This window comes from Diadema setosum, chromosome 11, assembly GCF_964275005.1.
Source record: "Diadema setosum chromosome 11, eeDiaSeto1, whole genome shotgun sequence".
NCBI lineage: Eukaryota > Metazoa > Echinodermata > Echinoidea > Diadematoida > Diadematidae > Diadema > Diadema setosum.
Window position 1 is genome coordinate 28175775 of NC_092695.1, and position 21185 is coordinate 28196959.

Sequence of the window (21185 nt, forward strand, 5' to 3'; positions counted from 1 at the left end):
GCTAAGCAAAATGGCGGACGTCACGTGACAACCAGTCGAGCGACGGCGACAGAACGGGTGGCTAATGATTCTTCTATGTGTAAGAGTTCTGTGGTATCGTAGAATACGATCTGTGTCGTCACAGCAAGAGCGTGAACGTGGCAGAGATTACACATCTCTAGCACTCAACTCACTCGCCTCCAATGAAAATGCACACAATATATTCAGTAATGCACCATACAGACAGGTCCATTCACTGAATGTAGAAATCCTAGAGCAATTTTGACTCGTAAAAGTGCTAGAGTGAACGGCATCAAAATGCACGATTCAGGTGGAGCTGGAGCTACAAATCCAGTGAAAATATTCGCCAACATTTTTATATCATTTGTTGGCGCTGGAGTGCTCGGTTTGCCTTTCGCCTTCAAAGAGGTGAGTGTTTTCGGTCTATCATCGCGTGAGTGGAAGTTCACGGGGAAACTACCGGGTCGCAAAGCTACAGTACGCGATATAGATCCGGGCGGCGAAGGACGTGCTTATGCGTTGTTGCCGGTAGTGGAATGGTGCCGTCGTGCCATATTGAAATGGGGCTATGGAAATAAAATATTAATGACACAACAATGTATCAGTTGAAAATTATCATGATGTTAGGAAGTGTTGATACTTGAACTTGAAGGCTGATGAGTCAATAATACGAATGCTAGAATGAAATGTGACGATGACCCTTGGAAAGTTGAAACCTTGTCAGCAGGTTAATTGGTCAGTTCAACACTTCAACTCAAAATTTACAAGTCGAGAGTGAAGTGTCTGTAGATTAGTCAAATTTAGTCATAATTTCATGGCCATATGGGCATAAAATGGCTTATGGATCTATATTGGTTCTACCTTGATATTGTTACAACGGGTTAAATCAGTTCGGGAAACCCACTCACAAGGGGGGCCCCTCCTTATAAGTAACCCGTCCCCCTTATAAGTAACCCCGTCCCCCTTATAAGTAACCCCCGGGGCACCCCTTATAAGGAGTCTCCACGCTTTTTTGCAATGCAACGCGAAAATGAAAGGACTGCGGCAATTCGCTTGATTATGTATATAAAGCTTCACAAGTTTCCTAGTTACTCACGAAATTTCAGCAAAATCGGTTTGAGGCATCATATCTAAAATCATGGATTTAAATGCGATGTCAAACGACCCATGCGAATGCTGAAATGCGAGCGATTATTGGCGTGAGTGTCGCCAGGCGCGGCGGAGCGGCAATGTTTGAGTGCAGACGTGGCGACTGAGTACGGAGGTCAGTCGCCACGTCTGCACTCAAACATTGCCGCGCCGCCGCGCCTGGCGACACTCACGCCAATAATCGCTCGCATTTCAGCATTCGCATGGGTCGTTTGACATCGCATTTAAATCCATGATTTTAGATATGATGCCTCAAACCGATTTTGCTGAAATTTCGTGAGTAACTAGGAAACTTGTGAAGCTTTATATACATAATCAAGCGAATTGCCGCAGTCCTTTCATTTTCGCGTTGCATTGCAAAAAAGCGTGGAGACTCCTTATAAGGGGTGCCCCGGGGGTTACTTATAAGGGGGACGGGGTTACTTATAAGGGGGACGGGTTACTTATAAGGAGGGGCCCCCCTTGTGAGTGGGTTTCCCGAACTGAAATCTACTGAATTGATAACACTTGAGCAGTTGAGGGTTGAATTGACTTACGTGATGTTAGCTCATTCACTGCAGATCTCCAACTGCCAACGCCGGTGCATCTTCTACGCGCACATCCATGGCCAGGGATGATGCGCTGTGCGCTGCCTGGCAACGCAGTATGACGATGCGCGTTGCCAGGATGAGGGATATCCACTACATTATCCCCTCCTTACAAATTTGACGTCCCGCCAAAATATTACCTTGTTTGTGCACAAACACGTTTCAATTCAACCAATAATGAACTACAATTCTTACTTCTTTTTTTTTTTTAACTACACTGATCTCATTCGTTACGTCTCGGACATTGCGCTGTATCCCTGTTCTTCACAGGTACCAATTTTCAAGCGCTCTAATGCTGAGAGTGACAAACGAGATCCGCGCATCTCGTCCGGTAGAGATCCGAATAACTCTTATAAATTCTTTCATCCAAAAGAATAAAATACTCGTACTGACTAATGAAAAACAATGGTGTCAGAAGGTGTCTGAAACGCAATCACACCACACACCAAAACATTCTAAACTGGAAGCTAACTAAATGAATAAAGAAACTCAACAACATCAACAACAACAACAACAACAAGACTCTTAATTTCCATCATTACTTGTCTGAGTGCACTTATTAAGCACTGTTGCTGAGTTCGTCTCTTCGTCAGCCAGCCAGAATTCCTTGTGCACTCTGTACCGCCACAACCGATCACGGTGCACAACTTTGGGCTTGCTTCGTTTGGTCATCTGAATTCTGTAGACCACATCATTCAGTCTCTTCAATATTGTGAATGGTCCCTCCCTCTCCGACTTGAGTTTAGGTGATAATCCTTTGCGCCTAAGAGGATTGTGCAGCCACACCTGTTCTCCTTTCTCTAAAGTTTCATCATGCATCCTTTTCGGCGTCAATATGTCCTTCGGTCCTGTACCACTGGGAGTTATGGAGAATAGATCCTGTCGTTTGCGCAGAAACTTCCGCATTTCATCTTTCTCTTCCATAGAAAGATCTGTCCCACCCCTTCCAACTGGTGGCTCTAAATGCGGTTCCAACTCAATCTGCTTCACCTCGACACCTTCTGTCTCTCCCTTCATTCCCTCCCTATTTGAAGGATTGACAACACATTCGACACTTACGCATGTTCCAGTACACATGCTACGAGAAAGCGTGCTTGAAGCATCTGACTCTATAGGTGCAGCAACGCATCTCGATCCCAAATTAACCAATGTCTCACCTGACATTATCCCCACTTGATAATCTACCCCTTGGTGAGATTCAGTGACATCCACTCTCATGTTACACTTCGTTGATACGTCAACTGATTCATTATTTATTGCATTTCTTTCTGGTACCTCAGCCGAAGATGCTACAATTCTCGAGCATTTCACACTGCTAGCGCCCGACGCCTCTCGAAGAAGTGGAATTTTGTTCATTCCTATCTTAAGTGTTCGAGTTGCCATATCGATCATGCAATCTTGCGTAGAAAGAAAGTCAATGCCAATGATGCCCTCGTCGACAATATCAGCTACGATAACACGATGCTCCACCACGTCATTGCCCATGCGAATGCGCACCCACGTGGTACCTCTAACATTCGCCTTCTCACCAGTCACTGTGACAATTCGTCGTGCATCTGCGGTAAGTTGCATTCGTGCCTTCCTCTCGATTCTTCCCCAGACATCCGGTCTGATTAGGGTCACCCCTGACCCAGTATCGACGAGGAACCTACACGCCTCTCCTTCAACTTCACCCCTCACGACAAGCCCTCCCGGCTCTCCTCCCAGTGACCTGATCATAACGTGATTTGGAGCATTCTCAAAGTTCCTAGTCGTCCTCTGCTCCGTGAGGGCGACTACTGGTCGTTTCCCTGCTTCTCCCTGGAAGCAGAAGTTGACGTGCAATCCTTTGCAAGATGGCCTCGTTGTTTGCAGACGGCACACGTCATTTCAGGGCAATCCCTGATAAAGTGTCCCACTTCGCCGCAGTTGTAGCATTGCCCTTTTCCCTTTTGTGTGGTCTTCTCTCTGCCACCAGTTCCACGTCTGATAGCTTTCTCAATTCTCTCAACCAGCGTGTCCATCAATTCCCCAATGCCATTGTCAACCTTCACCTCCCTTGTCTTGACATCCCTCTGTCTTTCTCTACTAGCTAGGGAGAACGACTCCAGTTCGAGAGCGAGCTGCAAAGCCTCGTGAAGCGTCGCGCAACGATGTTGACGAAGTCGCAAACGCATATCTTCATCGCTGATGGCGTCGATAAACTGATCGAGAGCTAGCGACTCGTGAATTGCGGTGCCTGCGTCTGGATATGCCTGCATAACGAGACGCTCTAAGTCTCCTGCTAACTCAGGCAAGCTCTCGTCAGGGCGGCGTCGACGATTTCTAAACTGTACGCGACTCAGTTCCGACTGGTGGACGCAGCCAAATCGCATTCCAAGGGCTTGCACTAGTACCCGAAATTCACCTCTCTGCTGTGCTGGAATGGTAGCTAGAACCGAAGCCGCCTTACCTGTCAGACTTGCTGCCAGATAAACAGCCATCTGATCTTCATCCCACCCATTTGATCGTGCTAACAAAGAAAACTGAGAGAAGTAAGCTTCCCACGGCACTGTTCCATTGTACGATGGAGGTAGAATCACTTTGCCGCTTTTCTGATTCAAACTAGACTGCTCTAGTAGTTGCGACGGAGATGGTTCCCTGGTTTGATCAACTTTAAATTCTTCATGGTTAGTTTCAACAACTGTCATGCGCTCTTCAAGTTCTTTTTGACTAGCTGTAACCGAGTCTAATTTCGCATTAATCGTAGATGTAGTCTGCTGCAAGCTTACAGTCAACCCATTCAACGCCGTAAGTAGGGCAGTCACGGCAGACTGATCGGTCGATGACTGACTTTTTACCGTTTTGGTTTTCCGCTTAGAGCGTGTTTTTACCGGTGTTCGTCGCATCATACTCGGTACATCAGACACTGATCATAAACAATAAAACGAACAACACGCATACACAACGTTGAATAAAACACATCAATTTACGTCAGCTGACAACTTACGCAATATTCCTCTCATCAACTATTTATCCCATAATTCACTCAATTCAAACACCTCTCACAATTTGCACATAGTCAGGTAATAATTCAGTTTCATCCCACTCCTGACACCAATGTTACAACGGGTTAAATCTACTGAATTGATAACACTTGAGGGTTGAATTGACTTACGTGATGTTAGCTCATTCACTGCAGATCTCCAACTGCCAACGCCGGTGCATCTTCTACGCGCACATCCATGGCCAGGGATGATGCGCTGTGCGCTGCCTGGCAAACGCAGTATGATGCGCGTTGCCAGGATGAGGGATATCCACTACATTATGCTGTAGGCAAGTGTAGCACATGGGAACTGTAAAAGTGATTTTTTATTTTATTTTTTTTTTCACTTTGGCCTTGTAAATTTAACTTCGTTACAGCCTTACACGTATAGTAAGGGTACTAGATCTCGCGCAGGGACTTAATGGTCGCGCATAGCGAAACTGCGTATAGCAAGCAATATTACGTGTAGGACTAGGCGCAAAATTTGCCGATACGCCCATGGTCCATGGAATAATCATACCTGACAACCGCTAAACATGAGAAGGAAGCAGGTAAGAAATTTTGATTTCGAACAAATTTTTCACTAAATTTCCAATTTTTTCGAACAAATTTTTCACTAAATTTCCAATTTTTTACCATGTAATTTACCTACCTTAGCTTAAAATCTGTTTTAAGGATGTTGTAGCCTAGACGTGTCGTCTCGCTTGTCTCGATCTCGTTCGTAGCCGATAGAATTCGTAATTTGTTCGATCGATCGTTTATAATATTCTACGAAAACCGAAGCACGTTACAGCCGCAGAGGGGCAGACACTTTCATGCATGAAACTACATAGGGCAGCTGCGCGACCTTTGCATACCACGAGAAATTGAACGCATCAAATTAAGTCCGACATAGAAACGGCGACAGCCCACTACTCCGTCATCGTATCATCAGGAGATTCTGGGAGGTGATTTTTCTGCATTGTTGTGATATTTATTGAGAAATTCAGGTACGATTGTGGAATAATTTCTATTATAAGAGCATCACAAATTTTCGTGCGCGATATCTAGACCCCTCAACCATACAGGTATGGCAGCATGTGAATGTCACTTTTTTTTCTCCTGCAGAATCAAAATATGAGTATTAACTTACGACCTACACCTCTAGATTCTATTGTATCAATTTATAGGGCATCATTATAGCAAGCAAAAATATATGTGTGCTTTCGTTTTTGCACCAGATGCATGTCTTTCAAAATATGTGCAAAATTTGTTCACTGCAAAAATGTCCACCTGTAATATAGCACTTAGTAGACCAGTCTGTTAGTGTATTGTATGATATTGCACATGTACCATGTAGAGTCTAAATGCTAAATACCTGTCCTGGGGGCCAGAAATGACAACAGCAGTTTTTCAGGTCTGTTCTTCTGCCAGAGCTAAGTAAATCTAAAACTTTATGAGCTTATGAAATGTTTTGAAAGACACATCTGATACACTTGTATGTAGGCTACACATAATGCAAATCGTCATTGCTGAGCTTTCCCGTCACTATGTATTAATTCACCAGACATCAGAATAGATTGCATCGAATGATGCTAGACCGATGAAATCTGTCTCTTCACGGTGGGCTTCTTACATTGTATGTGACATTGGGACATGTATGGTCAGCCCGCAGCGGGCTGACCATACGTGTCCCAATGTCAGATAAGAAGCCCACGGACCACGAATAGACAGATACCTTTGGTCTACGAATGATGCATGATTATTATCTCCTGCCCCATAATTACATGTAGATGATGCTCTATAATCAAATAGATTACATGTAATCATCAACTACATCATGTTTGTTTGATTCATTTTCCATCTGGTCTTCCATGGGGTCCAGTTGGGTGTGAGGTATGGTTTGGTGTGAGGTATCATGAAGTATGGTTTGGAATATTCTTCTCTGATGTACATGTATGGAGCAGCAATACATTATGATTACATACGCATGTACAAGGATACTCTAGGAGTAGGTACACATGTAGATTATATGGGGATAACACTTTCTTTGTTTTGTGAGAGCTGGATCAATGAACAAAATTTGCGAAGGGGGCATTGAGCAGTTCAAAGCACTGTACTTACTTGACAAATTTGAGCTATACAAGTTTTCATGTATAAGTGAATGTGTTAATTTTGCAGAAAATTTGAGAGGTGCTGCCTGTGTGACTGGTGCTAGTAATATCATTCATTGTAGAAATGTACTCGATACAACTTGAGCATGCTGGTGAGTACTGGTCACACTTGTAGTTGTATGGCTGGATGATGGACCTTTTGTGTTGAACTGTGGTACTCAAACCTATGTTGACTACCAGCAGAAGGTTCAGATCCACACATACAAATTTGTGTATGAAGGTTCCACACATTAGAAGGTGCAGTGATTTACCTTTTCTTTTCGTAAAATTTTGATAATAATGCATTCTTTGTCATGAAGCAGATTTATATAAGACAAACTTCCCTTTCATTTACAGGCTGGAATACTGGAAGGCATGCTGATCATGCTGTTTGTTTCAGTCGTCAGGTATGTTGCTGAAAGTGGTACCTTAATGAATCTTTTATCTTCACCAAATTGTTCTTATTTATTTAAGACTGTCTAGTTTGCAAGTCTGAGAGATGTACGTGTACGTGACTGAGTAGAAACTTTCCTCTAGAAGTGATCATCACTCTATCATGTTGTGTACATGTCTACATGTACTGAAGTATGTACAAAAAATCCTGCCCTGTAATAACATAAAGAATTATTGAAGCTGTTCGTGGTATTTATCTATATTATTACCTCTACTATTACTAAAGGAGGTTCTGTTTTTGCCAGCATTAGTTTGTTTGTTTGTTTACCTGCTTGCAGAATAACTCAAAAAGATGAAAATGGATTTGACTGAAATTTACAGGAAAAGTTGATAATGACACAAGGAAGAATGTATGATTAAATTTTGGCAGTGATCCAGATGGCTGTCTGGAGCTTTTTGTTCTTTTTGGCAAATATGACACCTACACTGTACAAACCAAGGAATTCAAGCAGCGCATATCTGAGGTGCTCATACGCGCACCTATGAGCGCATGCTCGAGGTGCAGCAGGCTCAAAGCTAAGGTGGAGACCAAGAGACAGTAATAAAAGAGAAAAATATCATTGGGTGGAGACAACTAGAAAGGATTTTTTATCACTTGGAAATAGGGCCATTTTTATAGCATAATATTGTTAATTATCGCTATGTTTAAATGAGCTGCTTGGAGGAGGTCTGCGCTCTCCGAGTACTTATCTCCTGTAGTTCTGTTACTTTTTTCATAAGTACCAAGGTAAGTCAGAAGACATGTCTGTTCACAAAATATGAATGTGTGTGTGTCTTTGTAGTATTGTATGTGTGTATGCAATGATTGTGAATGAATGAAATGATTTTACATGATTTCTACCCCTGTTGTATAGTATGAAAGCAATGCTCCTGCTCATTGACTGCAAGTACAAGCTGGAGGAGAGGAAAGATGTGAGGAAGTTCTTCAAGGTGTCCCCGCTGCCCGGCCCAGATAAGCCAGGGGCAGAGGAGAAGGAGCAACTGATGAACGGCAGCAAGGAGGAGGGGGAAGGGGAAGGGGCATCCAACGGGGACGTCTGCATCGTGACCAACGAAAAGGGCTCCAGAGCCGAGGTGAGCTGCCACATTCGCTTGACAAAAATTAAGCCCCAAGTTACAATTTTTCCATCTCTACAATACAATTACAGTTGTAGTGCAATTATTGTGGCTTATGTTTCAGTAGATATTAAAAAGAAAAAATGTCAACAAACAAACCCTCATTCAAAAAGGAAGATTGATTTGACTTGGATGGGCCAGATTACACAAGCTAAGTCTTTGTCATAGTTTTGTATTACTGCTATTTGGGAAAAGGACCAGTAATTTGCATCTTTCTCTAAGGAGCAGAGCAGCAAATCTCATGTTGTAAACATGTGCATTGTTGGATAAGAAACTGAATCTAAAGTTTAAAAAGAATAAAGAATTCAGAAAATCTATAGTTTTGTAGAATTGATATGTTGTACCTTTCTTGTGTGGTGATTGTTTCTTATTTTGACTGGTCAAGTCAGTAAAGATTGTATTGATCCCATTTCACGGTTCCGTGACCCTGACTGCAGTGTTGTAGTCATGTTTGTTAATTGCAGTATAGACCTACACAATCATTGTTTATTTTACAAACTATGAATGCGTGTAAATTGTATGCACGTTCGTACTGATTTTGTGATGTATTTGGGATAACATTGCTCATTTACAAAGGGGGAAGTTGACCTTCTTCTCTCTTTTTTTTTTTTTTTTTTTTTTGAAATCTCGAGGAGAATGCAAGACCAGACATATCAAATGTAAAAATTGATGTTTGAAGATACTTTGTTGGACTATATAGTATTTATTCACCTGTTCAGTTTTAGCCTCCAGAGGGGGAACATGTTGTGTAAATATACTGCACTAAGCGTCTTGTGTAAATTTAACAACTCCTAGTTTAGATCAATGAAAGCAGCCATAGTGTATGTGATACGGATGCCCTTCCCGAGAGAGAAGAGAACTTTTTATGAAGGGTAATGACTTTTAGATTAAGATCAATCTTTTCTCTTTTTTTCTTCTTGATTGCAAGATTGATCATGACTTCACAGAATCACCACTAAGAGTTCTGTTAGCAGGAAATGTGCAGTGATGTTGTTATATTTCCACTCTAATGTCATGACATGAAATTATAGTCTTTAAAGGGTGTGTACAGTTCTGGTTGAGGTGAGGATATTAGCTTTTGACGTTTTGCGAGATATTCAGAAACCACTCTATTAGATGTCAAAGAGCATGCAATTCTAAGGCGTATCAAAAGTTTATTTGATGAAAATTGGTTTTGAAATGGCTGAGATATCCAAAAACAAGATGAAACAAAGAGATCCTAATAAAAGGCGTGGCCTGTCGCCTTTTATTATTATCACTTTTTCGGATACCTCAGCCATTTGAAAACCAATTTTCATCAAATAAATGTTGAATCCTTCTTAAAATTACATGCTCTTTCATATTTCATAAGAGGTTTCTCATTATCTTACTTAGGAATGTTCAAAATATGAATCCCCACCCCAGCCAGTACTGTACAGTCCCTTTAAGACAGAATACATTGTATGTTATTAATTACTCTTTTTTGTTTTTTTGCTCATAATCTGCAGGAAAATGGTTCACTTAAAGAATTAAACTATGGTGATTTAGGTAAGTGTGAATTGATATACTGTATTATGCAGTAACTCACTTTACCTTGTTGTAAAACTCCAAATAGGGACAAACGTATCAATATCATTCACAAGCATAGATGATGAGCTGTGAAGGGGCAGCTTCAATATGTAAGACTGGTGATTTTTCTGCCATTATTTGTGTTTATGAAGTGAAATGCATTATACCAAATAACACATTAATTTAGTGTTTACAGTGTGTATGATTTAGAATATTTCACTGTTCTCTTAACCAGAATCAGGATAAACTTGAAGTCAACCTGTAAGCAATTATTCATTATCGCTTTTCTCTTTTCCAGTGTTGAGTCACATATAATATTAACCTTTCTGCTTTGATGATTCAACCAGTAATGAATACATCACACACTTTAAGTTGATAAAAAAAAAAAAAACATATCTGTTTTTGAAGTATTAAAGGTAGAGCATACTATCACTCTTTTGTGGGAAGGACAAATTGACAAATGGCAGGATAGTTCTGATAATGCCACAGCTGGGCATATCGTTCTTGCGCTTCTCATGAAATTTTGTGCCTTGTGTCTATTCCCTCACAGCATTTTATGCAGTTGGCAGCAAAGGGCGACTACTTGTGGAGATGTCTATAGTCATATCTCAAACAGGTCAGTGTCATTCAACGGAAAAGATGTGTCAGTCATCTCATATTCAGTACATACATGCGGTAGGATTTATATGAGACAAAGTAAACCACAAAAAAAAAACTGTGCTCCCTGCAATAATTCTCTATGTGAGCCCCCTAATATCTCCAGGTCATCACACAGAATGAAGTTAATCTTGTGAGTTGGGAAGTGAAGTGCACTCTACAAGTACAGAAGTTGTGAGACTTGTAGAGGAGGTTCACTCTGCAAAATCAAGAACTTATTTACTTTCTTTTAAGATTTTATATGTCTCTGTGAGATGCATTCACTCTCCCAGGCATACTCAACATTGGTTGTGGTTGACAGGATCTTGATACTGGAAATGCATTATTTTTTGTCTGTATAGTATCGATAGCTGTAGAGACAAGTGGATGGTCAGTATACACTGTGCAATATTACAATTATTGACCGAGGATAGTCCTGCTATTTCCCTCTGTAGGTTTTTGCTGTAGCTATCTGATCTTCATCTCCACCAATTTGGCTTCCATCTTTTCTGGCCACCTGCACATGTTCCACTACGTTCTTTTCATGCTGCCTGGCTGTGCGGCTCTCTCCCTCCTGAGGCATCTCAATAAGCTAGCCCTGTTCAGGTGAGTTCCTCTCTTCCTCAATCTTTATGTGATTCTTTGTTTCAAATTGAGAGAGGGGAACAGAGAAAGATGATGAATGGATGGATAGATGGATGATTGGATGGATGGATGAATGGAGAGAGAAGAATGGAAGGATGATTGGATAGATGATTGCATGGATAGATAGGTAGATGGATGATCACATGTATGGATGGCTGAATGAATAGATGGATGAATTGATGGATGGATGGATGAATGATTGGGTGGATGGAAGAGGGAAGGGTTGAAGGATGATTGGATAGATGATTAGATGGATGGATGGATAGGTAGATGGATCGACAGATGATTGGATGGATGGCTGAATGAATGGATGGATGGATAGATGATTGTATAGATGGATGGAAGAGGGAAGGATGGAAGGATGATTGGATGGGTGGATGGATGATAGATAAATGGATGGATGGATGAATGAATGAATGGATGAATGGTTGGATGGATGGATGATTGGATGGATGGAAGGAGGTAGAAATATGGAAAGATGATTGGATAGATGATTAGATGGATGGCTGATTGGATTGTTGGATAGCTGAATAAATGGATGGATGAATGGATGGATAGATGAATGGACATACGGATGGATGGATAGATGAATGGATGGATAAATGAATGGACAGATGAATGAATGGATAGATGGATGTATGGATGTTTGGATGAATGGATAGATGGATGGGTAGATTGAGGGAGAGATGGAAAATGGATGATGGATAAATGGAGGGAGGGAGTTAATGTGATTGGTGACAACTTTTATAATTTCCTTTGACAGTGGCAGTTGAAAAGAGAATCAACATTAAAACAAGTAATTTTGCACTTTTCTGTCACCTGGATTTATTTCTACTTTTGTCCTAAAAACAGCAGCAACAGCATCAACCAAACAATCAGGTCTCTTGTGACTTCTGTTCTGTACTTTTGTATTGGTTTATTCTATGTAATGCATCTGCCCCACACGCATTTCATGGGATATTATATTCCATTGGGAACAGGTCATATTTGTCTTTCCAGTGCACTCTGCATTCAAATAAGTGTCATGGTAAAGAGGAGACACACCTACATTTGGTTGAGTTTGTATTTTTATTTTTTTTTTGTTTCTTGTATGGGAATATGATTTTTTTTTCAGACATTAGATGAGAGGAAGAGATGAAAGTCAAACACTGAATCTTCCAGCAACTTTAGCCATTGTAACACCCATACCCCGTAATTGCTATTAAATCATTTCTTGTCTTCTTTTGTACAGCTTGATGGCCGACTTTGCCAACATCTTTGCGTATACTGTGGTGTTCTGGTTTGACTTTGAGCACATCCACAATGTACCGTGAGTACGCTCTTCAATGATTTTGCGACATGAATTGCGATTAAAAAAAAGAAGGTCTTCACTTGAAAAATATTAGTCAATTAGTAATAGTTTTATAGTTCTCTTCAGATGCATGATATATGATTTGATCATTAAACGAGCATATGGTATGTAGGTGTGCTATGCTAACGCAAAGCATTATAACTGTGTTTTAAAGGGCTCTTCAAGTAATTGATCTCATTCACTGCCAAATGTCAATTAGCAAATGTCAATGACCTGATGAGAGCCAAGTTTGTGGCATTGTGAATGTACGCTGTATTAAAACACATCTGAAAAAAATAAATAACATGTACTACGTTGAATTTATGTGGAGGAAATGTTCTTTTTAGTGCATGTCTGAATTTCTGTGTGTGTGTGTGGGGGGGGGGGGGTAATTCCATAATACATTACATGAGAGTACAGTGTTTATGAGATGTATAGTAATGCCTTACGTGTTATAACAACTTGATGAGTTTACAAAATCATTTCATTAATTATCAAATTAATTTGTTTTCCTCTCCCAATAGAATCCATCCAAAGACAATGTCACTGGAGGGTTTTCCATTCTTCCTCGTCATCGCTTTTTACTGCTATGAGGTGTGTAGTCATGAATGCAGTCATGAATTCATTCGTGAAGAAGTGTACACAGCAAAAACTAAAAACATAGTGTGGAGGGATGCATCACTTATGCAGGGTTCCCACTGTCATGCAATTTGCTATGCATGCCATGATTGGCCATTTGTAGCAGACTGTGGAATTTTTGTCTCTGCCTATCACAAAATGCGCCACAATTGACATCGTGGTCTCTATCATGGAGTAATTGTGGCGATAATAGCAGATCTTATCAGATCTAGCTTGAGGTCAGTATTGGCAATCGTGTTGATCGTTGAAAAGTTTAGGTAGGAAGAGAAACTCTGTATGGACATTGAGGGAGTCAGTGGATCAGTGCAAGAATCTCTTAGCTAGTTATGAACTTCTATAAAAAGTATTGGTCAAGCCCTTGTTCTGTTTTTGCTGGATAAGAAGATAAGATCAATTTATGATATTGCAGTAGGACAATAATGTAAAGAAAATATTTCAAGAGAAGTCATCTCATTTTCATCTTACTAGCATAATGAGAGAGCACTTGACTTACCTCTTTCAGAAGACAAGAGGAACTATATTAAATTACGCTTAACGGTTGTTTGTACCAAGTTGAAGGAATGTGTACATTTTATAGAAAATTAAATTCTGATGGCTGTGTTTTTATGCCCCCGCCACGAAGTGGTGCCGGAGGCATTATGTTTTCGGGTTGTCCGTCCGTCCGTCCTTCCGTCCGTCCGTAATGAATTTTGTGGACAAGGTAACTATCGAAACCTGTTGAGGTATCCTAATGAAACTTGGCATGTATGTGTATTAGGGGGTGAAGTTGTGCCTATCAACTTTTGGGTGCACATGCTCAAGGTCAAAGGTCAAAAGGTCAAGGTCAAATACATAAAATTTCACTATTTCCACCATATCTATTGAATGCCTGAAGATATTTTCTTGAAACTTAGTGTATACATGTATTACCCAATTAAGATTCTCTGGTGAAAGTTTGGGTCATGAGGTCAAAGGTCAAAGGTCAAAAGGTCAGGGTCAAATACATAAAATTTCACTATTTCCACCATATCTATTGAATGCCTGAAGATATTTTCTTGAAACTTAGTGTATACATGTATTAGCCAATTAAGATTCTCTGGTGAAAATTTGGGTCATGAGGTCAAAGGTCAAAAGGTGAGGGTCAAATACATAAAATTTCACTATTTCCACCATATCTATTGAATGCCTGAAGATATTTTCTTGAAACTTAGTGTATACATGTATTACCCAATTAAGATTCTCTGGTGAAAGTTTGGGTCATGAGGTCAAAGGTCAAAGGTCAAAAGGTCAAGTAAAAATATTAAAACTTCTTTTTTTTCTCCGTACCTTGGAAAATTGTTCAAGGTATCTTCATGGAACATAGTATATACATGTACTGACTGGAAGTGATTATCTAGAGAATGTAGGGTTCATGGGGTCAAAGGTCAGGGGTCAAAGGTCAAGTGCAAGACTTCAAAATTTTACTATTACCCTCATATTTATGCAATGCCAGCAGGGTTATTTTTTTACACTTGGTGTATGCGTGTGTAACCTAATAGAAATTCTCTGGAAAGTTTTTTTTTTCTCTTTTTGCCTCAAAGGTCAAAAGGTCAAAGATCAAGTGAAAGTGCTGAACTAACTTTTTCCTCCATATCTCGGAAGTGGCTCAAGTTACCTTGAAACTTAGTACATATTATGCATGTTCTACCTGAAAGTAATTATCTTATGAATTTTAGGGTCAAGGGCCAGATGAAAATGGTAACAATTTACTATTCAATTCAGAAATTGCACTTTTTCTCCCCACGTGTACCTTGAAAATTACTCAATGCCTAAATGTATGAATGGGTCAAAGTCAAGTTAAAGTCCTTAAATCCCTAGATACATGCTCTCTTATTCATCCAATTAAACCTACGTCAAGGAAGGTGAACATTCATCACATTTGTGACAAACTTGTCATTCCAATATTTTGCCAATTTTGTGAAAATGTAATCACACAGTGTCCACATGTACTATCTAGACCTATTGGGAAAATCATGCATTATGGCGGAGGCATACCAGTCGCCAAAGCGACATTTCTAGTTCTCTTTGCTTCGTAACGTAACCGTAACCTCCCTACCCCCCCCCCCCCAATATGGCTGGTCCAATTTCCAGACAAATGAAAATCGATGCTTTGTATGCTGTGACTGTGTTGGTTCAGCGCTTGCATAGATATGTTTGCCCCTCATATTATTTCATTCTATGATGCATTGCTCAAATGAAACAAGATGTGGATGTGGACTGTGTGTTTTACCAATGGCCTTTTCTCTCCTCTCGTCTCTTCACAGGGAGCCGGTATGATTCTCGACCTAGAGAGCTCGGTGGCAGTGGAGAAACGGGCCAAGTTCAGATCGTGAGTATAGTTGACACCAAGCAGGAATATTGCGGGATTCTAGAATTTTCCTTGTGACTCTACCAGTGACTACTTCTGGGAATGAAATGGGCATTGGTAGTCTTATTAGCTTTTTCTTGTTCATGTGGTTTAACCTATGAAGACTTATCTATAATATTCCTTACTGTCTACCATGGCTGTAATTATAAGAATGATAAAGATAGTGGCCTCTAATAAGGACTGAAGTCCATCGAAAGTGATACATGTACTCATTTTTTTAATTGTGTAATTTTTTGTGGGGCATGAATGTGTACTCCTTCAGGAAATTCCAGAAACCGAAAAATCAACATTAGTGATCCAAAGCACACACAAACATGTATTGTATGACCTACTGGGAAATATTTTGTCGGTATTGAGATGCACAGTCAGAAATAATTCCCATGATTCTTGTTTTTATGATGCGCTGTTCATTCTATGATACAATGTATTTCATCTTTCCCAACACCTATGATAAATTGAAAGAAGGGTTGCCTGGATCATGTAATTTTTTTTTTTAATTTTTTTTTTTTAAATGTAGCTACCACAGCAACAACAAATAAAATCATCTGTGAGACAGTGTAAACTCACTTCAGCACTGTCTACTAGCTTACCTATGAATGGCCTCTGTCAATCCATCCCTCAAGTGACTCATTTGATCTTGCTGTGCTGCATGCGTGTACATTTTCTCAAATCAGATTTTGCCAGAGAATTTTTTTCAAATTTGGGGGGGGGGGGGGTCATCTTTTCATGGTAGAAATGCAGGTGAAATGCAGTATTTGCCATAATCATGGCTTGTCCGATGAAAAAGGCCTTCATCACATGTTTCTGCCTGCTCTTATCTTTTATTCTGGCATGGACTCTACTGCCATCTCCTTCTCCATCTTTAAACCTTTGGTAAAATATTCTCATCATAAGAATTGTGGTTTGTTTTGAAATCCACAATATGTATTTATCTTTAATCCCTTGTTTGTATTCTCTTATTTATGAATATTTCCACTATTTCTCCTCAGAATATTCAAATACGCCATTCTATCCATGACATTTCTCTTCATTGGGTTTGGAGCCTGTGGTTACATGGTGAGTTAAACATGGATGACTTGACTGGTTGCCTATAGTGGTTTATATAAATTTACTTACAGCCTATGCTGTAAGAAGATACAAAATGTTTTGAAATCTTGACTTATTATGAAAGAAGAATGTACATATATCAAGAGTGGCACATTGAATTTCAAGCCACATTATTGGCATGTTTGCATGCATTCGCCTAAGAGTTGTGCATAATTGTGTGTGTGTGTGTGTGTGTGTGTGTGTGTGTGAGTCTGTGACGTATTGGTGATAAAACACATGCAGACAGAGGAAAAACCAAAAAAAGGATTGCATGTACAATGTATGTTAGAGCTTTCTACCCATCCAGCCTCCTATTCTAAGATAAGTCTCATAAACTTTGATCAGTACTCTGCAGTAAAGATTAATGCCCTGCATGCACAATCGATGATATATCCTTAACTTTCAGCAGCACTGGAACAGAACACACATATACAACACGATATATACTTCATCTTCTCTGTCTTCAGCGGCATCTCCTATTTTCTCTACGTATTTCTATGTAAATGCATGACAAATCATTATCCATGTCCAAGATAAGGTAGTAGGCTTGAACCGAGTGTAATAAGAAGATAGTGAACGAATCTCTGTCCTTGCCATTAAATTCTTCGACAGTCATTCGGTCCCGACACGCAAAACATCATCACGCTGAATCTTCCAGAGGGCGTCCTACCTCATACCGTCAAGGGCCTCCTCTCCTTCTCACTCTTCTTCACGTACCCGGTCATGATGTTTCCCGTCATTCGAATCCTGGAGAAGAAGTTCCTCTCAGACCCTTCCAGCGAGGTCACCAAAGGGGTGAGGGCACCAAGTCATCATTATGCACTTCCTTGCATTATCATTAATTCATTGAACACACATGTGGCAATTCTCTCTGTAGATTGCTTTCTGCAAAATCATGTGTGTAGCAACATTATGTACAATTACCAATGTATGTATTCCAGTATGCTCTTGAATATGTTTTTGAGAAATGCTGTGTACAGCAGAGCAAAGCAGACCGAACTGGAAGCAGATATGAATGTAGACGTTACCTAAATGGTCAGTTTTGTCCAATCTGTTTAACATTTTCCTTGGGTTTCCATTTCTGTTATGTTTGTTTCATGGAAGCATAATGAGCAATGCCATTCTTTTCCCAAGTATTCATGAGAGTGTTCGTATTTGCACAAGCAAGTGAAGAGGTACCATCACTCATGCACTCGTGCTGAATATCAGGCAAAGAGGTCTGGTACATTTCATGTTTAAAATCTTTGGTGCATGTATCATCAAATGTTCTCTCTCACTAGTAAGTTTTATATGCCTTATAATCGAGAGACCGAGAGGTGCTGTGAATTCATTTCCAATATTCCATCATGATTTTGTATATTTGTCTTTTACTTTTTAATTCTTTTATTTCACATGCCATGGAAACATGGCTATGGTAAACTGAGCATGAAGTGATCACCGTTGATCTACTGCTTAATAGTCATAATCATCAATTCCTGAAAAGTGATGTGTTGGATGCAGAGTGAAGCCTTGTACATGTACATAGTATATGAATTTGTTTTGTTATTCCCCCACCTCTGCACCTTCCCCCCCCCCCCCCCCATCCTCCCTCAGAATCTGCTCCGGCTGGGCATGGTACTGACAACAGCCGTGGTTGTGGTGCTGATACCAAACTTTACCACCCTCATGGCCCTGGTAGGGGCGAGCTGCTGCACCCTATTAGCCTTCATCCTCCCCGGAATCATTCACTGGAGGATATTCCATGAGTGAGTTTGTGTATTCAATTAATCCCCCTCCCCCATCTTTCTTGATGATGGTCACCCTTATTTCTAGAACAGCTTGTCTCAGATATGTACCCTTGTTGCATGAAAAATCACTTATTCTTTTCAATATTCACCCATTATCTCCACTTCTCTGTGGAACTTAATCACTATAGGAAATACTGTAAAACATGATATATTCGCGGCACGAGATTTTCGCGAATTGGAGCCGACAGCCTTTTTCGTGGCATGAAATTTTCCCGAATTGCCAGTGGTGTTCAATGCATATAGTGTAGACAAGAAATTTCATGTGCATTTTAATTTCGCGAATCTTGGCGCTCGTGAAATTCGCGAAATTAAGATGCACGCGAACATTCCTCGTTTTACAGTATCATGAAGCATTTAGCATTGCTGGTCTGTCAGGAACTGTGTAATATGAGTTCACAGGACAATGCAGTCATACTCAAACATTGGAAATACTAAGTGTCGCAGGAGTCGAGGCAAAAGTGTACAGAGATGTTTGGCAAAGTGCACAAGAAAGATGTTGAGTAAAAGTTTGCGTGGTAAGAGGCTGTTGCTCTATAGGTTTGTAGTGTGGCACACAAGCTTCTAGGATTGGCCGAGTGCTGTACTGAAAAGGACCTACTCATTCCTAGTGATAAATCAGTCCTTTTCAAAACTAAACTCAGTCAAGAAAGAATTGTCATGAGGCATCACAAACCTCTAGTGCAGGAGAGTTTTTTTTTTCTTATAACCATGGAAATTTCTTCTGTATGTCTGTGTACAGAGCAACACTTACTGTTTAATTCTTCATCTTTATTTCTCTGCAAGAGCTGAAACAGCCCAAGTACTAAAACTTGATACTGCCTTTTAGTAGTAGTTATGGTGACTGAAAAATCTTTGACTGATATGGTTGATCAGATTTGTGATTCCCAATGCCCTTGACATCTCTTGATCTCTCCTCTTTTGCAGGTCAATATCATTAGGAGGCAAGGTTCTGGACACTGTCCTGATTATCATGGGCCTCATAGCGTAAGTTGGAAAGTCCATCCTCTTGGCATACCTGCTCGTCACCTTGAAGCTTGTTAAGAACTTTCTCCGTCATTCATTTTTGTTTTTCACTTGACAGGATGTTTTGGTCTGAGACCCGGATTTCATTTTTTTTTCCAAAAATTGGTCTAATCTCATTTTTTAAAAGTCAAATTAGTTGATTACTACAAATATTGTATAACAAGGCAAGTGAATACTTGGGTATTTATTCAGTTGGAATGTTCATCAGAGATAGTCAATATAAAATTTGCATGGTGAAAATATTTTGTAGTGCATGAAGAAAACCTGATTTCATCATATATTTGATAACTGTACATGCCATGCATTTGAAAGCATGGTATTTTGTGCAAAGGGACTGAGGAGACGATTTTACAAGCCATTGATTTTGTGACTGGAAACCACAGTGAAGGAATGAGAAATTAAGTATTACTTCTCTTCAAGAAGCAAAGTTGATAATTTAAACATCACGGAAAACATTTATCCATTGCTTATGTGTCAAGGGAGGCAATAGTTTGTCTTGTTGTAGTTTGTGGAATATCAGTTGACATATAAAATTCACAAAAATAATCAAGATATGTGGCCTGTGCAATAATGTGGATATACAGTATATGATATTCTTGACATATACTGGTATAATCTTTCTACCCTTTGAAATAGATACAGATTACAATGTGACTCATATTCCTGATTAATGTGTCATGTTAGGTCAATGCTGCACAATAGAAATGACTGTGCCTGATAGTAAATCCATATGTTTTATTCTTTCTCTCCACTATCATTGCCTGCAGAACAATCCTTGGTACACTAGATGCCCTGAAGAGGATGTTTCCCAGCTTGGAGCAGTCAGATGATGCGATCCAAGGACCGGTAGTATGATGATAACCCACGGCCCTTCATCATCATCATCATCATCATCATTCCAGGAGGACCAAATAGTAGTGACATTGAACTCGGCACTCCTAGTAGCTTTTTTATAGCGTGGCTAGAGAGCAAATCAGAAGGAGAGAGGAAAAACAAATTTGTGACACCTCGGAGATGTGCGTGGAGGACGACAACTGACTGACGATTCCATGCATGCTTTGGAGAAAAATGGAAGTAAATTTCCACATGAATGCCATGTAAAAATGTTCAGTGAGCATACTCACAAATGGTGAATCGTTTGTCTTGTCAACTCCATGCTACTTAATCTACTTGTACCGCGAATGAGGAGCAACGGTGTCAACTCGACAGAGAAAGAGAGTGATATTCATATTAGGTGGATGGCAGTTATCTTCGATCGGTACCTTATGGAGCATTTCAGCATAATTGAAGTGCTCTTGTCCACTGCATGTGTGCATTGTGCAAGGAGGTATACTGCTTTAACTATCAGCGTGCCAAGCTCATGTAACATCGCATGCATCTGCATTACAGAGTGCCATATGCTTTCCCACAACTGAGATGCAGTCATTGTCTATACCTGGTGATTTTTTTTTTTTTTTTTTTGTGTATCATTATTGAGGAATATATTGTAATTGTGTGTATGACTGATTCCATATATTTGTTTGTGTGTGTGTGTTTGTGTGTTTTGATTAATTAATCCCACATTATTGTAGCTTTACTTGTTTGTTAGTAAAGATGTCTTCTGCTTGAGTCAACCGTTGCTGTGTGTCTGAAGAGTTATGGTACTTTGGCTCTGAATTGCACCT

The 21185-nt window shown here is 40.1% G+C and overlaps 1 protein-coding gene across 1 annotated transcript; it reads left to right on the top strand.

Moving 5' to 3' along the window:
- The first annotated feature begins 297 nt into the window (after positions 1-297).
- On the top strand, positions 298-20376 carry LOC140235391 (uncharacterized). Its single transcript, XM_072315418.1, is given in 15 exon segments — positions 298-408; positions 7230-7279; positions 8180-8399; positions 9558-9584; positions 9929-9968; positions 10540-10605; positions 11081-11231; positions 12502-12579; positions 13125-13194; positions 15522-15586; positions 16615-16681; positions 17324-17506; positions 18305-18456; positions 19423-19482; positions 20289-20376. Coding segments are annotated over 15 exon segments (1428 nt in total).
- Positions 20377-21185: the final 809 nt, after the last annotated feature.